Here is a 21,217-nt window from a genome sequence, read left to right as displayed (position 1 = left end):
TACCCAATATAGAAAAACATTGAAATATGTTGACCAGAACTATCCTTTCATACTATGGTAGGAATATATTTTCAATATATTTTATATAAAGCACTATCCACTATTTTCCACTTATGCTTTCCATATATTAAGAATCTGCATTTCCATTAACAATAGATTAATAGATCTCACCAAAATGTAAAAAAGGGCTGTATTCTTCCCTCATCACAATCAGTACAATTTAAACTCTGAATGTCAGTATGATAAGATTTGACAAGGAGCTTTAAACACATCTCAAGGGCATCTTTAAAAAGAAAAGTAAGTTCAATCAAAAAATTGTTAAAATTCCTCAAAGGAAAAATATGTCATTACCTTTGATAATGTTCGCCTGACATCTTCATGATCCTTCCACATGGATTTGGTCACAGAAGCACTGTTAGCACTGTCTATGACTTTCATTACTGTTGACTTCAAGCTCTGATATTCCTTCATCAGATCGATCAGAACACAGGACTGCTCCTTTCTGTAATATGAAAGAGCTGTTAGCACTACTTGCTGCCATGCTTCTGAAGGATAGAGAACATGACATAGCAATTCACCATGGGAAAACCAGGATGCAGTGCTAAACATGAATTGGGCAGCCAAGGAAATATGAATATCTTGGGTTTAGAAATCACCGTAGATCCATCACAAAACATCTTACTGAAGAGATATGAATGTGAATTGCCATCTCATATATATCAGATACTAAAGCAACTGACTTACAGTGAAAGACTGAAATTGGAATTCAGTCTTCTCAGTTTCCAAGTTTAACGTCTTTTTGACTGCAAACACATTATAAAAATTGTGCCACTCACAGTTAATTTAAAAAAAACCCAAACTTGTTTCTTTATTTCAGAGTGGTTTTTTGGTAAAAAGAAGCAAAAATAAAGACTAAAGCAATGCATGCTAAAGGCTGTCTATTTTGTCCTCCAATTGTCAGATGCATGCTTTTGGGACTAAAATGTTATATTCAACTTACCTCCCTTCTACTGAGAATAAATTAGCCTTCTGCTAAAAACAAGCCTAATGTTTCCCCCACCCTCTCTCTAGGAAACCTTATTTATGCTCAGGCAATGGACAGAGGAAAAAGACCTACTCAATCCATTCCTGGTGTTTATATTGAAGAGAAAAAGAGAACTAATACTTTGGATATATGCAATGTCTATTTATTATAGCGTTTTTCAATGAAAGAATTTTGGGAAACATGACATTGTCAAAAAAGAGGAGCATCTGTTTTAGGAGCTGGTTCTTCTCTGAATGCTCCAAAGAGCTCTCCAAAATAAGCAGGTTCAGGATGGTCTAAAATTGTGTTTATGTGAGAGAGAAAACAGTGCTAGTTTTCTTTAAAGATGATCATGAGGCAGTTAAGACAAAGAAAAGGGTATGATAAAACTTTCTCTAGTTTCTTTAACTTCTTTGGTTATCAACTTTCATTGATAAAACTGACCATCTGATCATGTGTCATATACAAACTGTAACTGATTACACACTAATGATTATTATAAACCTGTCCCCTAGGACAGAAAGAAATACTTAAATTTTAAAATTGTTTAGAAACACTGAATAGAGAACTTTCAGAAACACACAACAAATAGGGAATGAAAATTTTGTGCTAGAAGGAGAATATGTACTAGCTAGAGTGATAGCAAAAACTCAGTGGAGAATTCTTATCTTTCAGAAAACAATAAGATGCAATATAGCATGCATGTAATAAAATGTATATCTGTCACACTGTACTGAGAACCTATCTGTGGCCTTATGAATAGTATAGGTACAAAAGGTACAAATATTCTTGTTAACAATGTGCTTCCATCTTCTACTGAGTATTTAACCTACAAGACCTGTTTATCACTGTCACTAATATAGCAAGAAGATATTATGTTTCCCCATCTTCTACGTTTCCCCATCTTTCCCCATCTTCTCCTTTCTCAGCTTAAGCTAAAGATCTACTTACTTTTCCTGTATAGCTTTCTTGGTGTCCTTCCACAGAGATTCTAAGCGATTTATCTCTTTGTCACTCTCAGGAGCAAGTGTGATATCTTTTTGGGCTATTTGTTTTGCTTTGTCCATAAGCCACTGGAGTTCATGCTGGTGAGAATTCAATTCTTCATCCAATTGGTTAAAGATCCTCAATCTGCAAGTTAAAAGACCATTAAAAGACCAGTTTCATATTTACTTATCTTCTTTTTTTTTTTTTTTTTGCAAGAGAGAGGAGAAAGAAAGAATGAAACAGTTGTTCTTAGTGTTACTGTGCATAAAACTTCCTTTTTCTAATATTTCCTAAAATATTTGGGAGGTTTTTTCTGCTAGAACTGGGATCAGAATGTAATTTTTCTGATACATATACTGCTATATAATCATCTAGATATATATGTACCTCCGCCTCAAACAGCCACCTGGAAATATACTCAGATATTTAGATTAATACTTTATTACAATTAGTGTTTTTAATTCCATCATCCCTTCAGTACAATCTTCAGTTCTGCAAGGTAGAGATAGGTATGTTATATGGGATTTCTAATAGCTGTTTGGATCTTAGATTCATTAGGACAAAATATATTTTTGAGACGTAGACTTTCATGACTATTCTGTCAATATAAAAGATTAGCAGGACTTGCTTAGTGTTTTGTGCATCCAAATAGTTCACTTATTTACCAAATTTTATTAAGTAGACACATATGCTTGGCAAGAAATAAAGTACCCAGGCAGAAAATACACACATGCCTCCACTGAATCATAAAAGGTTTAGAGATTGAAATCAAGTATGAAAGTGCCAATATTTTTACCTTTGCTGGAGGGCTTGTAGTGTTGTCTCCTTCAGGCCCTCCTTGTCAGCCTTTTCCTCAGTATTTTCAATGCTCTTCAGTAACTGCTCTTTACGCTCCACGAAAGATCTTTGCAAGGCTCCAAGAGCTTCTGCCTCACTTTGTTTGGTTCCCAGCAGGTTTTGAACTGCCTCCAGTTCCACACCCAGATTATCCACCATGGCCCTGCAGGAAGTTCTCTGCCCAGAAATGCTGTGCTTCAGATGATATTGAGCCTTAGTAAGGGAACCATCCAAACCAATAGCATCAGACTCCAACTTGTTAAGATCCTTAATAACAACATTGAGCTCCTTCTCCAGTAATTCAGATTTAGCTTTATCCATATTTCCTGTTTTCTCCACTGTCAGCCTCAGATGGTGGAGCACTCCTGATACAGCACTATGGCACTCCAGGAATATTTGCAACTGATCCAGGGCCTCCTGTCTTTGGCTAGTTGTCTGACTCGCCTCCTGGAAGATCTGAAAGCAATCTTCAGTCTTTCCCTGCAATGTCTGCTGGTCCTCTGGGCTGCTGAAAGAACCCAATTTCTCCACATGCTCCTTCAGACTTTGTAACTCCTGCTTCTTACTTTCAACTTCCATTGAGTGATTCTATGGGAAAGGCAGAAAACAGAGTGAGTTTCTTCTTCAAATCAAGAGCTCAGTAAACATTTTAGTACTGAACATACGAGCGAAACAAGTACTACTGAGGGGTTTTCAGTAGGAAAAGTTCAGGGTTACAATCTTGCTTTAAAACTGTCAAATAACGAGTCTGTACATGACTGCAACAGCATATTGGTTTTCACACAAATAAATTACTTGCTAGTTCTAGATGAGGATTTAGCCAAATGCACTGTACATTTTCTCTGTCTTTAATATTTACATCCAGAAGTTTACCTTATTGTGAGATGCAGCTAGTTGTTGATCAGCTGTGTTTATCTCTGAAGTGGCTTGCAGTTCAGCAAGAAATTGCTTAATCCAGTCTGAAAACCTGAGCAGGAGATCATCAAACTGCCCATGCTCAGCAACAAGTGATTGAAGGAAGTTGATCCTACAGAATGTCAGATGTAAATATGAAAGAACTTGATGCAATTTAATCACTTCCCATAATCTAACCCACAGCTGACTGGTCAGCATTAAAATCAATGCCAGATGCAAGGAAAGTAGGAAATGTTACTTTAGTTTGCCATATTGATTTTTTAATTACGGGAAATAACATAACATTTGAAAACATCCTTGGATCTTTCCTGTTTCCACTCTTTTATTTATATGAACTGTTAAAGATGCCCCAAAAAAACCAAGGTATGTTCTTCAAATTTTCTTTATGGGTGTAATCCCAGCAAAGACAATGTTATTGATGGAAGCTCAACTTTGATTTTCAGTCATAGCAATTCTTGCCTATCATCTGAAACACTGAATTAAGGTAAAAGTCTCATGAATTTAGGCCAGGGGTGAGGAATTTCATATTCAACCTCCTCTGAAGTAGGAAAGGGTAAAGTCTGATCAGAAGAACACAATTCAAAAGAAGAATCTTTGCAGAGGAGCACTCAGCAGAATTAAGTACCTAAGTACCAAGTCTAAACCTTGACCTTCGAAAAGACCTTGTCATTTACCTTCCCATTTCCCTTAGAAATTTTTCAACCTAATTTTCAACATGTAGAAGATCATTATATTGTAAAACAATTATATTGATAAAGCACCTAGAAGATTATGGCACTGATCAGGATCTATTATTTAAGCTACATTACAAATGGTAAAATATGTGTGTTCATCATGGAAAGAATTGAAGCCTAAATATATGATAACATACAGTTTGAAATAAAGGAGACAGTTTTTCTGAGCTTAACATGAGCCACCAGCCTAACAACTGAGCATTTATAGTATTTAGGGCAAATTAGAATTTCAAAGTGAGTTCAAAACTACAATAGTGTGGCTTTGCACAAAATAAAGCATATAACTGAAATAATGAAGAAAAGATTATTGGAGATTTTGGAATTTACTTGGAAATTGGAACTGAGGAAATGTAACATTGCATTCATTTCCTGCCCTACACTCCTTCAAACAGACTCTTCTAGCAAAAAAAATCGAAGGAGTGTATGTCAAAAAGACGGCATCATAAATGTGTGGTATTCTCCACCCCCCCTTCCTGGGCGTTCAGGGATTGGTATTGATCTAAAACCTTTGTCTTCTAATGGCAATACTGTAAAAAAACATGATTTGGGATTGGGCTTCCTCATCCGGATATTGGTTACTTTAACAAGTAAAAAACACAATGAAGCACAAACCTTTTGTCAACAATTTGTGGTAAAGCTTTCCACCTTTCATCCAGCTCTTCAAATTTTTCTTTAATTGCTTTCACACACTGCTTTGAAGCTGTTGGAAACAGCGACTCATTTAACTGTAAAAGACTCTCATAGACAGAAGTGTGGGACTCAATATCTGCTCGCAAATCCTGGGATAACAATGGAATGAAAAGCTTTTAGTTTAAGCATGGCACCATATACTGCAAACTAACAAAAACTAATAAAAAAACAGCTACAGACTTCCAGCACAGTACTTTTGAGTCAAGTGAGTGAGCAGAGGCAAATCCTTGGAGGAATTGAGGCCTATTAGGACAAACAGGTACTCAACACCTCTCAGACAGCTAAATTCAGTAGGGATTCATCCAAGTTAGTATTTTTCTCTCCTTCAGGACAAAGTGTGACTTTTCCATACAGCTTTATTTTATGATGGCAGTGGCTAAAACTGACACAACATTTTGCAATAGATTTTTGTGCAGCAAGAGAATTGTGAGGAAATGTTGCAAACTGGCTCAAACAAAGCAAAATACTAAAAAACCAACCAACCAACCAACCAAACTAAACCCGCCAAAAAAACCAAAAAACCCCAATAACAAGAAAACTAATCCCCAAACAAAAAACCACTCAACAATAACAACAAAAAAACCAAACCCAAACCCTCAATTTATTTTCCTTTTCTACTTGTCTTCAAGGAAGAAGGTATAAAAGATGTTACATTTGGCCAACTGCTTCATATTAATCTAAAAACAAATGGCAAAAATTCAAAGGGAAGGCACAATTTAGAATAGGATGAAAGTCTTGTGTTTGAAAAAATAATGAGAACCAGACTTCTATTGCGATTTCAAAACCTTCAAGCATTTTTTCATCTAAGAACCTTTCCTCACATGCAACAAAAAAAAGAAAGTAAGTATTGCCTAATAAAGGAATTTCCCTAGAGAAAGAATCTTCTAACAAGCAGACCGATGTCCTTCCTTGATAGATAATAGGATATATCAAGGCACTTTTTCCTTTTTTCTTTAGCTGGCATATTATAGTTAAAAGAAATAGTAAAGTCATTGAGAAATAGCAAGTGATAATGAGATTTGCATGAGATTTGCAAAGCCAGAATCAATTGACTCGTCAGACTATAACTGAGCAATTCCTTCCTTTAAAAGACACAGAAATACACCAGAAAATGCAGGAGGACAATATTTCAGTTGAAACATACCTGCAGTGCCTGCAGTTCACCTTCCAGTTTAATTCTGTCGGCAGAAACATACTGCTCTGCAGGCCTGCCTGCAGCTTCACACCCCTCCAACCAGGCCAGGAAGGCAGACAGCTCCTTCTCCTGCCTAGCAAAATCACAGCCTAGAGTTACCAAGTCATCCTCTCAGTCTCACACACTGAGCCCAGGAAGGTCTCTTGTGTCCACCACAACAGATGTGGGAGTTTACTCACTTCTGCCACTGAGCCAGAAGACTCTCTAATAAGCTCTGTTTCTCCTTAGCACTTTCCAGCACTTTTTCATATTTCTGCTGTAATGCTGCGACCTTTTGAGCAGCTTTTTCTTTGTTGGCCACCTTTCGGATACCGGCTGAGAGAGAGGCCAGAGGGTTGCTCAGTTTTTCCACAGTATGACAAAGGTCCTAGTGAACATGTAAAAGAAACAGAATTTACATACATAAACAACAGAGTTGTGGTAGCAATGGTGGGGAAAATTCTCTACTTCTACTCATAAATTTGAAGCAATGCTACATCCATCAGATCATGAAGTCACTTCATAGCTTGGATATTGCTGAGGTCCACCCGAGGTACACGTGTTCCCAGCATACCAATGAACTGGATTGTAGTGGCAAAAGACTTCCCTAGGAACAGTGCTAAAAGGAAAAAACTCTGCAACAAAAGAGTCAGATCTCCTGAATGGGCATGTGACACAGCATCATCCATGCAGAACAAAGCTCCACATTCAGGAAAAAGCTTGAGATTCCCTCACACCTAAGAGTTGCTCGAATTTATACAGAGTAAACTCAAAACCTCACTCCAACAGGTGAGGACTGCAAGACTTGCAGCCAATGTCATGACATGGGAGAAGCAGGGAAGAGTTACTTGGAACTTCTGTCAGCATTAGCTAAAGCTTTGTAGCTTTTTGTAGAAATGACATCTAATATTAACTATATTTTCCAGTGTTGCTGTTTCTAGGAAGCTGGGAAACTTGTCCATATGAAAATGATTGAAATGTAGTACAGTGAGTTATAAAATCACAAAATGAAACTGATTTAATATCACGAAAGCTCCAGCTCACAGGTGTAAAATAGTAACAATAGTAAGTTTTATAATTACAAGAAATCATATGTAGGAGGAAATGTTAATTATACAGGAATAAGTTGCTGATAATTTCACATCAAGATATTTAATGATCATGATCCCCTAAAGAGAACAAGCCCTTATAACAGCATACTCAGCATATTCATAATGTTTAAAAGTCAATAAAAATGATGATTACAAGTGCTGTCTAAATAAATTTCTCATATGCAAAATACTTTTCCTCAACTAGTATCAAGCTTTTTTGAAGCAGAAAGGTCAGGTCCTCCTGAAAACAGCCTTTGTAAGCAGTTATCGATCACTAAGTTCAGATTAAGTGCATTTTACTGCAAGAACAATATCACTATAGTTTTTTGTAGTATTTTCTTAGAAAGAAAGGCTATGATTATTGTTGAAAAAACATATCAGAATTTACAAACAAAAATACTACACCACATTCCCTGAGATGGGATTATTTGTAGCTTGAATACCAATCCAGTACTTGTTTTCTTTTTGTAATGGACTGAACCAAATATCCAAATACCCATGGATTCCTAGCATCACAGATAAAAGTTTCTAAGCTGAAACCCTGTCCAGTCTCTTAATTGCCCAAGTAAAACTGTTTCCAAGGATATATTTTCTTTAATCACAGATGACCTATACTAAAATCAAAGTTTTCATTGGAAAACCTTAGAGGAAAAATGCCAAACAGACTTGTTTCTTATCTTCTGTTTTTCATAATGTTTTAGATGCACAAAGTTAAAACCAATAACCTGAAGGACAAAGTGGTACATTTAGGCTTCTTTCCCCCTAGACTGGGGAAGAAACTTCCTAATCCTGTCTGAAAAGGTGACAGGCCGCCCTTGCCTCCTTCTGCCTTCCCCCTGAGCTGTGTGGCACCTGGCAGCCCCTGGTCCGGGGTTTCTGTCGGGAGGTCAGTGTGGCTCTGTGTCCCTGGGCTCAGAGCCAGGAACAGCTGGCCAGCTGCTCACCGTGCAGTCCTGGAGAGCTGCGTATGTTGCTGCTGCTGAAGAGCACGATGTGAGGGGCTCAGCTAGCTTAGCTTCAAATTCTGACACTGACTGCTGCACCTATAAAAAAACAAAGGCAAACCAGAAGGTAAAATCAGCAGGAATTACATAAATGATTCTTTAAATAACATGTTTTAAATGTTTGCTGCTAAGAGAATTTTATATCCTAAGCCTTTGTAGTGCTGAGTGCCTTTTGAAATGAAAACATGCTAACAGCGCTCAGTTCCTCCCAGATGGGGCAATAATAATATTTAAATTATTTTCTTTACAACCTTCTGTCAACCAAAGAATGAAGTTAAAAGTGTTTATAAGATGTATGGATGTGGTTCAATAGTGCAATATCCAGGAGAACAATATAGGTTTTCAAGAAGACAACATCATTTTTATGTGTATAAAGTGTATATATTTTACTGCACTTCTGAGGCAGCCTTTTAGGTAATTCAAAGCACAAATTTATGTATCTAGGTCTTGCAATTACCTTAAAAATCCAATTATTTATTTTAGTCCATCCTGTACAATATGCATTTTACAGTCAATTTTAGAAAAATATAGAATAATTCTATAAATTGCTCCAAATAATCCATTAGATTTTTCATAGTCTACCTGTTTAAGACTTTCTTCATATTTCTGCTGTGCTGATGCATTCCCTGTAATTGTTCCTTCCAGTCTCTGTGCACGATCTCTTAGTTCTTCCCAATACCTTTTGACCTGAGTCAGTTTGGCTTTAATATGTGCACGTTCTCCAGAGGTAACAAACTGAGAAAAAAACTTGGCTTCCTCTTCTAGGTTTGAGATTCCAGTTATTTTACCATCTATCTCTTTATTAATAACCTAAAATAGTAAAGCAATAGTAAAAAAATTCAACCAAAGTTTTTAATTATTAGAACAATATTTTCCAATTCCTTTTTCTTCTCTATGCTCAAACATCCTTCATCAAAAATTACATAAGAATTCACTGACCACTTGAAATTACTTGTTACCAAAGTCTTTAATATGACCTGCAAATACCCTTTTTCTTTTTGAAAAGGTTTAAAAGGTTTTCTCTGTCAAAGGTTTATAATACAGGCTGCCCTAAAACCAGTGGGTATGAGGAGCAACTAGAGTTGGCTGAGGTGCATATTTTCAAGCAGACATGATGGTTCATATTTTAGCATCTCTTATGTCACAGGAAAGTAGTAGACAATTCTCTTTAAGATTAAAAATAAACAGAAGATGGAAAAACATGACTGTATCACTGAAAAAGTATTGTCAAGGAGCTGAACCCTAACAGTTGGTTAGTTATGTTTAATAGGTTTTTAAGCACTTACCAAAAAAAGGTGCCATGATTAGAAAGCAGTAGAGATGGTTTTCCTTTTCTAATTTAAAATACTACTACAGTATAATAAAGGATAAATTTAATTAGATCATAGGTTAGTGTGAGTGTGCCCTTAGGCAGAAGATTAAATAAAGAACCACATTGCAGTATAAGCAGGAAATCATGAAACAAGGGTGAAAATGGTTTTTTGGTAACTTTTTTATCTGTCCTGCACCTCAATTAGTAAATGAATAAAGAAAAACTTGCACTAGCTTTACATTTCAGCAGCTGCATAACACCAACTGTCTCCTATTATTCTGTACTTGTCTTATTACAAATTAGAGGCGAACTTGGCAGCTACATCATCCAAAAAAGAAACTCACAGTGTTTCTCATTCAGTGGCTATTTATTCAGTTGGCACCAATGAACTTGGAATTAAGCTCTTTTTTTTCACAACAGGTTTTGGGGTTTTTTTAATTACTGCTTATATATAATTTCCATATAGCCCTCAAAAGCAAATGGAAAACACCCATTGGGAGAGATTTGAAAGATCAAAGTGAGTTCTTTGTAATTGACATAGGCAACAGCATTCTCAGATTTAAAAAAAAAAATTTAGAATATGTATATACATGAAAGTAACCAAAAACTTTCTTGAAAATTCACTCTCAAAGCACAGGCAGTACCCAGCTTCTAATACAATAGTGATAAAAATATGGTCTCTTTCTTAAAAAGCCATTATAAAGCTCAGGAGTGGCTTGCTGCAACATTCAGTCAAAAATTAGCAGGGTGACTGTCAGAAAAAAAAAGTGGTGCTATAAGAATTTATAGTTTCTCTTTACGCAATATATTCTGAATTAATTTGGATTACAAAATATCTTTTTTTTCACAAGAACATGTTGCTGAGGAAAAATACTGGATTTGCAGCCCTGAAGCTGAAATTATCTAACAATGCAGCAGATACAAATGAGGCAGTGCTTTCTCACTCCTACGCTATTCTGTTAAATTCACTCAGTTACATAAAAGAAGGTGGATAATTGAGGCTTTCAAACTTGCACTGAGTCTGCCACCAATGGTAACTACTTGTGATAACTGTCATTTTGTTCCACCAGGAATTTCAGAGAAATGTGTAGGTGAAAATCTGGCTCTGCTGAAGTCACTGGGGCTTTGCAATCAGCGTCACCAAAACCAGAGTATTTCCACTACCATGTAGGATAATTACATTCAGCTGACCCCAGACTTTTTATCTGGTCAGCCAAAGGTGTCAAGGAGCACACTATTTTTTTGTCATTTGCCCTATGTTGAAATGCTCCTTACTAATATGGTGTAGTAGAAATTATATACTAAGTATGATGATTAGTATTGTGAAACAGAGTAGCTCATCAGGAAACTGAGAAAAAATCATAGCAAACTCTTCAAAATCAGGCACAAAGCAAAGCTGCTGAAGCAGATCTCTGGCTACATCCATGCACTCGAGGTGAGATGACAGGCTTCACATATCACAGCTCATAAAGCCCATTAGCTCACCTGAGGTACAATGATGTATCCTATGCCTTATGTGGAGCATTTTCTGGTTTATGTCTGTTCACTCAGGTGTTCATAAACATCATCTGCTGGCCGTGGTGCTTATATGTGTAGGAATTATGACGAATTTTCAAAAACTTTCAATGCAGTGTAAAAATGACTGCTTATCTGCATCTACAGTAAGGATCAACCTTCTGGGAACTTGGTTGGAATAGGCTAGTAGGACTGAAGGCTCCAGTTATACAGACAAGAACTGACATACTGCAATGCAATATTAGCATAATTTGATGCACTTGTTTTCTTTCTTAAACACTGGAATCCTAATTATTGAAAAGCAGGACAACACCATAATATATGCCAGTGGAATAAGTACATACATATTACTTCATAAGGAAACTGTTTTTGAATTGCTGTGGTGATGAAGCAAGAATTCAAACATTGTTTTGTTATTCAATGATGAAGTCAAGAGATTTTATTTATTTAGTCTTTGTAAAGTTGTGAAGAAATTAAGAACAGGATAATGTGTTGATAAACTGCTTCTGTCACACGAAACAAGTGCCTATTGGATCCTTTGGAAATAGTGTCAAGCTGGTCTGGAAGCAGCTGCACACCTGTGCACCTCCTGAAGAATAAGTAGGTCACAGAAAAAAGAAAATGGCAATGTGCACTGCCTATTGAAAAAATCTGCACCCTTAGAAACACGCTATTCCAGAGAAAGTACATTTCCATTTGTGGAAGGATACAAAGTCAGCCTTGAGATTAAATGCTTGGAGACAATATGCACCTCAGTCAGCAATTAGAAACTAAACCACTGTGTCACTACAGGAACGTACATGGAACTGACGACAGTGCTAATACATTCACAGTAAATGTTACGTAGGTTTTCAAGCTACCAAGAGCAATAAGTTTCTTTATTAATTCAGCATACAAGATACATAAATTAAGTGATAATTTTAGCTTGCAAGATTAAAATCAAGTTCTATAGCCACTAGCTGTTGTATGTTTAAAAAAAAAAAAAACAACAACTTTTATTTATGTAGCTATTTTGTTGAGATTACTCAAAAAATAAGAAGGGTATAAATTATGTTTTTAACCACACACATGAAGACTTCATATATGTAAACTAAACACGAAAAGAGAAGGCAGCCTGTAAGAATTTTCCTTTAGTTTATATAAGACCTTACTGCTTGGTATATTTATGTATAAAATGTGCCATCATTTCATCATGGTACTTTTGAAACATGTAAAATGTCTCTTTTCTCATTTGGCCTCTGGCAAAATAACAGCTAAATGGGCTTTTAATACTAAACATAACAATAACTAATCACCTTGATTTGGCTGATCTGTATGTCCAAAGGAGATGATGATGTTTCCAAAGTTTCCAGTTCTTTTTCTTGTTCAGCTATCCAGTTGGACAGAGCTTCAAAATTATTGCCAAAATGATCCCACTTGTTTTTCACCATTTCCATGCTTTTAATACTAAAATTAACCAAATCAATTAGAGAGAATAAACAGTTTAATATAATGAAGCTGCCCATATTCTTGCTAAAATAAAAATGGGACTTATTCAATCTACAGGGGGGTCATTTTAAAAAGTTCTCATTTTAAAGGTTCAAGTTGTGCATCTGCATTCAAACATGGCTCTCTATTAGACCATGCACCAAAAGTAAAACAAATGCATGGAGGGGACATCAAGAGGTAAAAGAAAGTACAGCTTTATTCAATAGCTGTACAAGAATCTCATCATAGTGGGAAGAGAAAGGAAAAGGAAAATCAACGGGATGAAATTTCTATGAAATAATATGGAATGGTGATTACATCAGAAATATAAATATTTAGATAACTGAGTGCATAAATGTTCATAATTTAGTCCCTAGACCAGAATGATTAAAACCAGTGAAATGTGGACATACACACAGTCACCAATGCTTGACTGCTTTATTGATCTTGCTTTTTTATAACAGTAATCTTCACCTCTTATAGGAAGTTCATGTTTGCTGTGTCAATGATTTTCTATCAAGCCAAAGAATCAACCACAAATGTGACTCAACTCCCTCAGAGTTAGTAGTTTCACATTAAAGGTATGTTAAACAGAGACAGATTATGACTGATTTTTCTATGTCTAGAATTGCAACCAAAGCACCTATTTTTTTGTCACAAGCAAGAAGGCCATTATACATCGCCTAACAGCAATAACTTCCAGTATACAAGTTTCTGCTCCTTTCAAGTAATTGAAACCAGTGCTAATGTAGGCCCTGCACACAACTTGCAAAACACACATTTTCTATTTCACTGAAAATATTAAAGTTTCATCATAAAAGTTTGAATATTACAAAATTTCAAAATACATTTTCATTCTAAATATAGCCTAAAAACCATTCCACCATAAAAAGTTCTTAACTTTCCCTCCCCTTCATTAAAGCTAGAGGAAGCTTTAAGAAAAGATGTAGCCTAAAAATGTAAAAGTTGGCCATTTTATTTTTTCTTATTTATTTTCAAATTTTTTTTAAAAAGTCAACAGCCATTTACTTACGAGAGTGTATGCAAATTCAAGTTATTTGTAGGAAAACAATGTGCAAAAATATTTCACTCAAGTCCAGCTTAGGAAAATACAGCTGGAAATCAGAATCCAGGGACCAGATCAGTGGCACAACTGCTGTTGCATTCCTTCAGTGGAGTTTCTTTAAGAAAGCCACAGACTGTAAAGAATGCAACCCCAAACACACTGCACAGCTCTGCATGATTGCCTTGGAAGACAGATGGGCTAAGTTGTTACAGCAGCTGACTGTGGAGAGCTGCTCAAACTTTTCTCTCCTTTTCCTGTTCACTGGCATACTGTGTAACTTAGGAGTTTGGAGTAACTCCACTTTAAATTACTTGGCCAAGATTTTTATTGATGATGCAAGTTAAAATATAACTTACATACTTACTATGAGTTCTGTAGATACCCTGTAGATAGCTGTATGTATTTGCATCTTTTAAAGAAGGCATTTCGCTTTTTATTATCTGTCACACTACCACAGACATTCTGTATAATCCATACATTCAACTAAAACCTATTTCATATCTACACTGAAAGGGTATATCAATGATGACTTCCATTTATAAATAAATTACTTTATTTAAAAAGCAAATATTCATTGCTGGAAGGCTAAATTTCCAAGATTGAAAAATCACACTAGTTTTCTCTCTTACAGTGGAGAAAATAATATGTAAAGTATTAACAAGTGATGGTAGAATTTGACTGCAAATCACTCTAGCACTTCATGTTGGAGAAATCATTACATAAATGGTCAGATCATCATTTGCTGCACAGGCTAGTTATTCCGGTTTATAGCTGTTCTTTCACATCAGGAAGAAAATGGCACTAAATTAAAATCCAATTAGCATGACAGTAGTCGTTATGAGGAAAAAACCCCAATTGTTTGGATATTGCCCTTTGCTCATACTCTGTTCGAGGTGATGGTACCTGCTTAATCTTATACAGTAAATTATTCAAGAGAGTAATTCCAGTGAGATAAAATATAAATGGCACAGGTATCTATCATTTGTGTATCAGATCTAGTGTATGCAAAAATACTGATTTCATACATACATACAAATGTATCTGTATAGGGATAAAATGAGAATAGCAACAATATGAATTGGAGTAACAAGTTCAATAACTGAATTACTCACTTGAGAGAAGGGAAAAACTTTTTAAAAATACAAAAAGCTACAAATATTTATCAAGCTTTCCTTGGAGTATGAACCTTTCTTTTTTAAACAAAATCTGGAAAATTATGCCTTTTTTTTTTGGCAGCAGAAGCAGCTTTTGATATTGCCCGTGAAATACAATCTGGGCATTCAGCTTAGATGAAGGCACTTCTTGACACTCCTATAGAGAAAGTGGAATACTGAAAAATGAGGCAAATGTGGTAAATGTGCTGCTCTAATACTCTGACACTTTTTCTCTCCAAAAGAGTCCAATATCTCAAGAATGAGCTCAATTATCCCTTCTTCACATGACTGGGGCTTAAAGATAAGTGACAGGTTTAAGGTAACTAACTTTTATGAACTACATATAATTAAAAGAAAACAATTGGTTAGTTTGCACACACTCTTTTGACATATTTGGTACCATAGCTTCGTTATTAAGCCAGAGAAAGCAGTAAATGACAGAGCTGATGAGACAACACAAAATGCTGACAAGGTAGTCTAGAAATCTGATACAATTTTATAGTGAAGAATAAATATTAGGACTTGTTAAGAACATACTCTTCTTCAAGAGTAACTTCCATTTTTTTCACTTGTTCTTGGATTGATTTTGCCTGATGCTGAAGGGACTGCTTGTTCTTTGAACCAAGCTGTATCTCAGAGGAATTCTTCACCAAATTCTCAGCCTGTACTGCCATTGCTTCAGTTTGTTTAGAAAGTTCCTGTAAGGATGTAATATGTATTAATACAACCATAGAGTTTCATATATTTACACAAAAAGTATTTTTCCTCAATGTTTACCCATGTCCTACATGTATATTATGAATGTGTCAATACATAAAAACAATCTCTGAAGGAAGTTTATTTTATATTACATTTGAGAAAAGTCCATTTGAGCAAATTAGATTGAATTAAATTTATCAAGAGATGCTGCATGTGCAAGTTTTTAACTCAAAAAAATCAAATTTTCTTCTATCGCTCTTAAAGTAATTTATTTTTGCATTGTACAAGATAATATACATCTTTACTTAATTTTTCAATTCCACCATTCATCAAGTGGATTTTGCAGTACCTCATATTTTGTATTCTCACTTCATTTAGCAATTATTTTCTGTCACAAACATTAAACCCACACACCAGAAAAACTGATGCTGAGCACAATCAAGGTAGGTATAATTTATTATTGGCTTAGTCAGGTTAACAATGGTGCACAAACCACGGCACTTAGGAAAAACAAGCACTATTATTACTTCTGTAGTAGAAAATAAACTGGGCTGGGATAATTCAGTCCTAATAAGGACAAATGGCATGTTATGGCTCTTCTCCATGGGGTGGGTAGACGTCTTTCCTTTTTCTTCTCAGGTCTAAGAGTGCTCTTTGTCCCATTCCACACAACTTTGCCAAAGTGCACCCTAGTAACATCGACATGCAAGTGCTCGACACCGGATTACCAGCACAGATGATTATTGAGCATAAAATGGGAAGTCCTCAAATAATATTAACTTTCAGCTTCAGATAACTCTATCTTATATTAACTAGAACTATAGATACCTATAGCTTATATTAACTATAAGCTTCAGATGCAGACTTTGAGATATCCTTTGTGGTTTTTTTTCACAAAATGACTTTTTACCTCTGGAAAGTTTATGCAATCTCTCATCTGCATATGCAATTTTCACGGCCGTTAATGGGAAACCATGCAAGGATTGAAGGCAATACACTCAGCCCATGTTAAAAGGCAAGGCAGAAAGACACCTAAGTTCCTGCATTTCACACAGTACCTTTGTCTGATCCAGTTCTGAGGAGAGGCTCTCTAAACTGCTAAAATTTAAGATACGTTCAAGTACAGAGCTTGCTTGATTGAGATATTTTACTACTGTTTCTTTGTCTCTTTCAAACTGTTCCCATTTATTTATTGTGACCTAAAAAAAAGACAAACAAAACCAAAAAAGGAAAACAAGGAGATCAAAGGAGAGAAAACAAGATTTTTCTTGTATGTTACTGAAAAAGGAAAAAAGAGAAAGTCTTGACATAAAATAATTTTCCTGAGAAGCCATCTACTCAACAGTGAGTAGATGAAACTCTTCTAAACCAAATAAAACTTTCCTTGAATGTTTGCTGATTCATATTATGCTGTGCAAAAAAAGCACCATTCTCTACGTTGCCAGCAGTATGTAAATCTTATGTCCTGTAAGAAATCTAAAGTAATACATGTAGACATTTAGGGTGACAAGTAGTAAAAACTATCAAAAGGATTTTTAATTCCTTTACTGAAATAAAATAGAGTAAAATGTTAGAAGAAAATCCCTACTCACAGGAAAATCACACATAGGGACCTATTTGCTCTTTTCTGATAATGCAGAATTATGATTAACCTACAGCATTTAATTACCAGTCACAAGGACTACTACAGCTTAAACAATTATTTTCTTGATTCTGAAGCACAGATTAAGACTTTAAATATGGGAATTTTTAAAGAAAAAAATTATTTCAATAATTAGTGCTTATGTTAAGAAGTTACTTGAGGTTTATTGATCATGTTTCTCATCTTGTATTTTCTCATGGGAAATAATGTTGGTGACTTTAAACATTTGCATGGAATAGTGACTATTTGGATTAACATTCTGCTCAGAAACATATAAAGAGCAAATCAGATACAGGTGCAAGAAGCTATAAATTCTAATCCCAGTTCAGTCCACGATTAGTTATACAAGCAGAAGCAATCCATTTGAATTCCCCGTGACTTTCTCCTTCCTTAAATTTAGGATCACGGCATGTATTTCACACAGTAGTTGTCAGGATTATATTTGCACATCAGGTGTTATAAACCTAATATCCAGCCTAAGGACACTCAACTAAAGAGCAATACCATCTTTAGTAACCAGAAAAGAGACATTAAAAAATACATTCACGGATAAATGATTTAAAACTGCTAACTATTATGACTGAATAGTCAAGACTTTTAAACACTTCTAGCCTGAATCCTATTTCTTTATTATTAAAGAGGTATACAGTTTCAAGAAGTTTTCATAGAGGTACTGATCATGAAAATCCCAAGGACCAAGAGTTAAAGGTGAGAAAATTAGCTCAGTTTTTTGATATTAAAAAAATTGGCTTTTACTAAGTTTAAAAAAAGAAAATAAGGAAGAAGTAAGCATGAGGTCTTATTTCCAAGAGCAAAAGACTCACCTGCAGTTGCTCTTCCCGTTTCTCCATAGTCTGCTGCATGTTCTCCAACGTTCCCTCTAATTTTTGTAAATCCTCCCGTACTGTGCTGGGCAGTCCACCTTCAATCTGCAGCCGCTTGGCTTGGGAAATCTGCTTTTGCACATCTTGCCTTTTTGCACGGAGTCTTCTTGTCCTTTGCTAAAAGGATGCATCCAACAGGAATGATTACTTACTTCTTTTGAGCCCCTTTGGGAAACTGGAACTATGCAGCCCCTTTCTGCTTTTGCAGGGGTATGCAATGAGAGTTACAGACAAAGGGACAAATTGGGGCAAGTATTCTTGAGAGTAACACTCATCAAGTATATGTCCTAGCTTCCAAAATGTGAAATGCTGCCTTTTGTGGCATGTGCATGGAGAAAAGGAGTGAAAATATGGCCATTTATCCAAAACATATTTGAGAAAGCAGAAGCTGCAGCAGTTGAGCAACCACAGCAGGAGTCACAGGTGCATGTACTCCTCATGACTGAATCCACACCTGCTCTGCACTCCTGAGGCACAAATTGGAACCCCAGATTGAAAAAAGCAATCTATCAGCCTTCTTAGAGAGCAGCAGGGTGTGGCTGGGTTGTGTAACTGTCCTGGAGGTCTTTTTGATTTGTAGCACTATCAGAAACTCCTGAGAATACATTCTCTCTCCTTTATAACATGCCTGACTCAGCCAGCCTTGCTAGGTAAACTCACAACTAGCTCAATTCTACTCTGGGGACCTTCAGGTCTGTGTCAAAATCTGTTTCTGCCTTGGTAGACTCCATACCACAAGGAAAAGAGCTCAAGGAGAAGTTAACTATTTCTACTACCTCTCCTAAAATGGATAAGGAATGTGGAGTATTTAAAGAATTAAACCTTAACACATACAATAGTGCTTATAAACACCAAAGAGTTTAGATAAGACACAAGTAAGACTTAGTTAGTGATCGGTCAGACACTAAGCCGTCTGACTCCACAGAAATAGATATTAATATAAAAAACTGAAATAATAGCCAAACATTGGCAGCAAATGATTCCTATTCTCATTAGCTCTGAGGTGCTCAAGAAGTTATTTTCCCACATTTGGCCTTAAAAGCCATGATTCTTGGTGTATGGAAGCCATACCATTGACTATTACTGTAGCCTGTAGATGTTTGGATCCATTATCAGTGCATTAAAAACCTCCTGTTCTACTCCTACAGAATGGAGGCCCATCTGTCACAAAAACAGCTATCCAGAGAAGGAAATGAGGCTAGAGCAACACCTTCCCTCCAATATTTAGAGTTGGGGCCACATCAAACTGCTAAAATAGAGAAATTTCCAAAGAATTGTGCTCAATTTACCATGATTGAATCTGAAATTCAATCTATAAAAAGGCAAAAATGGTGAGTCTACATATCTGCAGAGTAGATTCACCCAAAATTTATAGTGAATGAAGTTTTTTTTCCAGTGTTTTGTGTCCCAAAACCCCATATGAAATAAAACTTGACAATTAACACTTAAAAGATACTGAAAACATTTTTCATTAAAAGAAATCTATTCTAGGCCATATAGAACTGTTTCCTTTATAACTCTTTCGAGTTTAAATATAAAGACTTACATTAATGGACATAACAAAATTTTGTAATTACATAAATTAGTATTTAAAAAAATTGGAAATGGACATGAGTAATTGCCCTACCTGATGATGAAGCAGTAGTTGCTGAGCTTGTAGTAAACTTTCGGTATCCAGGATCTTTTCAGCCTCTGCTTGGACTTCTTTAGAGTTGTTGATCAACTCTTCAATTGCACTTTTAACTTCTTCTTTGTACTGGACACAGTCTCCAACAGCACCTAAGGTATTTTCAATCTAACATCACAGATAAATGTAAGTATTGCATGTTGAAAGACACATCTGTATTTTAAGGGTACATTTATATTTGCAGTACCTTTCCAAAAACACAGTAATTTTTTTTTATATTTAAACCATTTTTATCTCCAGCATTTTTGACACCTTTAACTTTACATTGAAAAAGTGTCCCTAGGCTTAGAATGTGACTGGGGAGAACTGTCTTCTTCAAGCATACTCTCTGTTACACTGCCAAATGACAAATAGCTACTTATGTGACAGCTGTGACAGCTACTTACTGGTGATCACTTAGAAAACACACACTCTCCTCCCTTATCCCTGCAGGCTGACCCAGATTCCAAAACACCTGCACTACTCAACACATACACACACAAAATTTTGCTGCCATTTGGACTGTCTTGTGTTTTGGTCAATCACACATACACTGAAGTGCTGAATTACCCTGGTTTTATGGACCACAATGTGCATGTGCTGCAGTATCCAGTCTCAGCGTGCAACATTTTATAAAGAAAGAGGAGTATCCATTAAACACACCAGAATGGTCTTTATTTGTGTGATTCAGCTGAATTCATGTGGCTCTGTTCCTCATATAGTTCCTGTGATTTAGGGTTTTAATCATAAACACTTCTAGATCCTTTTCCTTTTCATTTTCATGTTTCTTTCCTTTCCTTTTCACTTTGGAGAGTCATTTGAACTCAAGCCATTTAATTTCCTGCTGTATAAATATTTAGGTTTTAGTCTCCAAAAGTATTGCTGAACTCTGGCAATGCCCAGCATCAGTCCTTGCCTAAACAGTCTCATCCATCTGATTAACAAGCTTTATAAATAGTATTCTGACTTCTAAGAATCAGTAGTTGTTTTACTATAATATAGAGTGCCATTTAGATTATGCTTTTAGATTCAAACCAAGTATTTACTTCTATTACCCTCATTAAGTTATTCTCATTGACTTACATTTAGTTTTGACTTTTAGAGGAAACAAAAAACAAGTGATTTAACTCCAAAAATGACCCCCCAAAAAACTAAAAACAAAACAAAAAAAAGACAGAAAATTAAGCTTTTTGCAGTCAAGTGGAAATTACATTTCTTGACCACACTTTCCAAACAGCTTTCACACCACAGAAGTTTAGAGAACTTTCAATAAATAGATAGGAATTTTATACATTTGAAACTCCTATAAGGTCTCCACAAGAACTGACATCAACAGTGAAATTCTGGTCTGAACTC

General features: G+C 35.7%; 1 protein-coding gene across 1 annotated transcript in view; it reads right to left on the bottom strand.

Annotated features, from left to right (window-relative positions):
- The window catches only part of SYNE1 (spectrin repeat containing nuclear envelope protein 1), a 281,934-nt gene that overhangs the window by 166,230 nt on the left and 94,487 nt on the right, over positions 1 to 21,217 (bottom strand). Inside the window, exons 28-41 of the mRNA XM_059468351.1 lie at positions 19,823 to 19,990; positions 18,136 to 18,312; positions 16,728 to 16,868; positions 15,508 to 15,668; positions 12,579 to 12,729; positions 9,039 to 9,266; positions 8,397 to 8,495; positions 6,562 to 6,749; positions 6,332 to 6,455; positions 5,110 to 5,276; positions 3,722 to 3,875; positions 2,808 to 3,436; positions 1,976 to 2,155; positions 352 to 502 (exon numbers count right to left, since the gene is read on the bottom strand). Of these exons, the coding sequence (XP_059324334.1) occupies positions 352 to 502; positions 1,976 to 2,155; positions 2,808 to 3,436; positions 3,722 to 3,875; positions 5,110 to 5,276; positions 6,332 to 6,455; positions 6,562 to 6,749; positions 8,397 to 8,495; positions 9,039 to 9,266; positions 12,579 to 12,729; positions 15,508 to 15,668; positions 16,728 to 16,868; positions 18,136 to 18,312; positions 19,823 to 19,990 (2,718 nt within the window). The remainder of the gene's footprint in view (positions 1 to 351; positions 503 to 1,975; positions 2,156 to 2,807; positions 3,437 to 3,721; positions 3,876 to 5,109; positions 5,277 to 6,331; positions 6,456 to 6,561; positions 6,750 to 8,396; positions 8,496 to 9,038; positions 9,267 to 12,578; positions 12,730 to 15,507; positions 15,669 to 16,727; positions 16,869 to 18,135; positions 18,313 to 19,822; positions 19,991 to 21,217) is intronic.

The sequence above is a fragment of the Ammospiza nelsoni genome, chromosome 3 (assembly GCF_027579445.1).
Source record: "Ammospiza nelsoni isolate bAmmNel1 chromosome 3, bAmmNel1.pri, whole genome shotgun sequence".
Lineage (NCBI taxonomy): Eukaryota > Metazoa > Chordata > Aves > Passeriformes > Passerellidae > Ammospiza > Ammospiza nelsoni.
The sequence above is the reverse complement of the archived record's forward strand: the minus strand, read 5'-3'. Positions and strand labels throughout refer to the sequence as shown.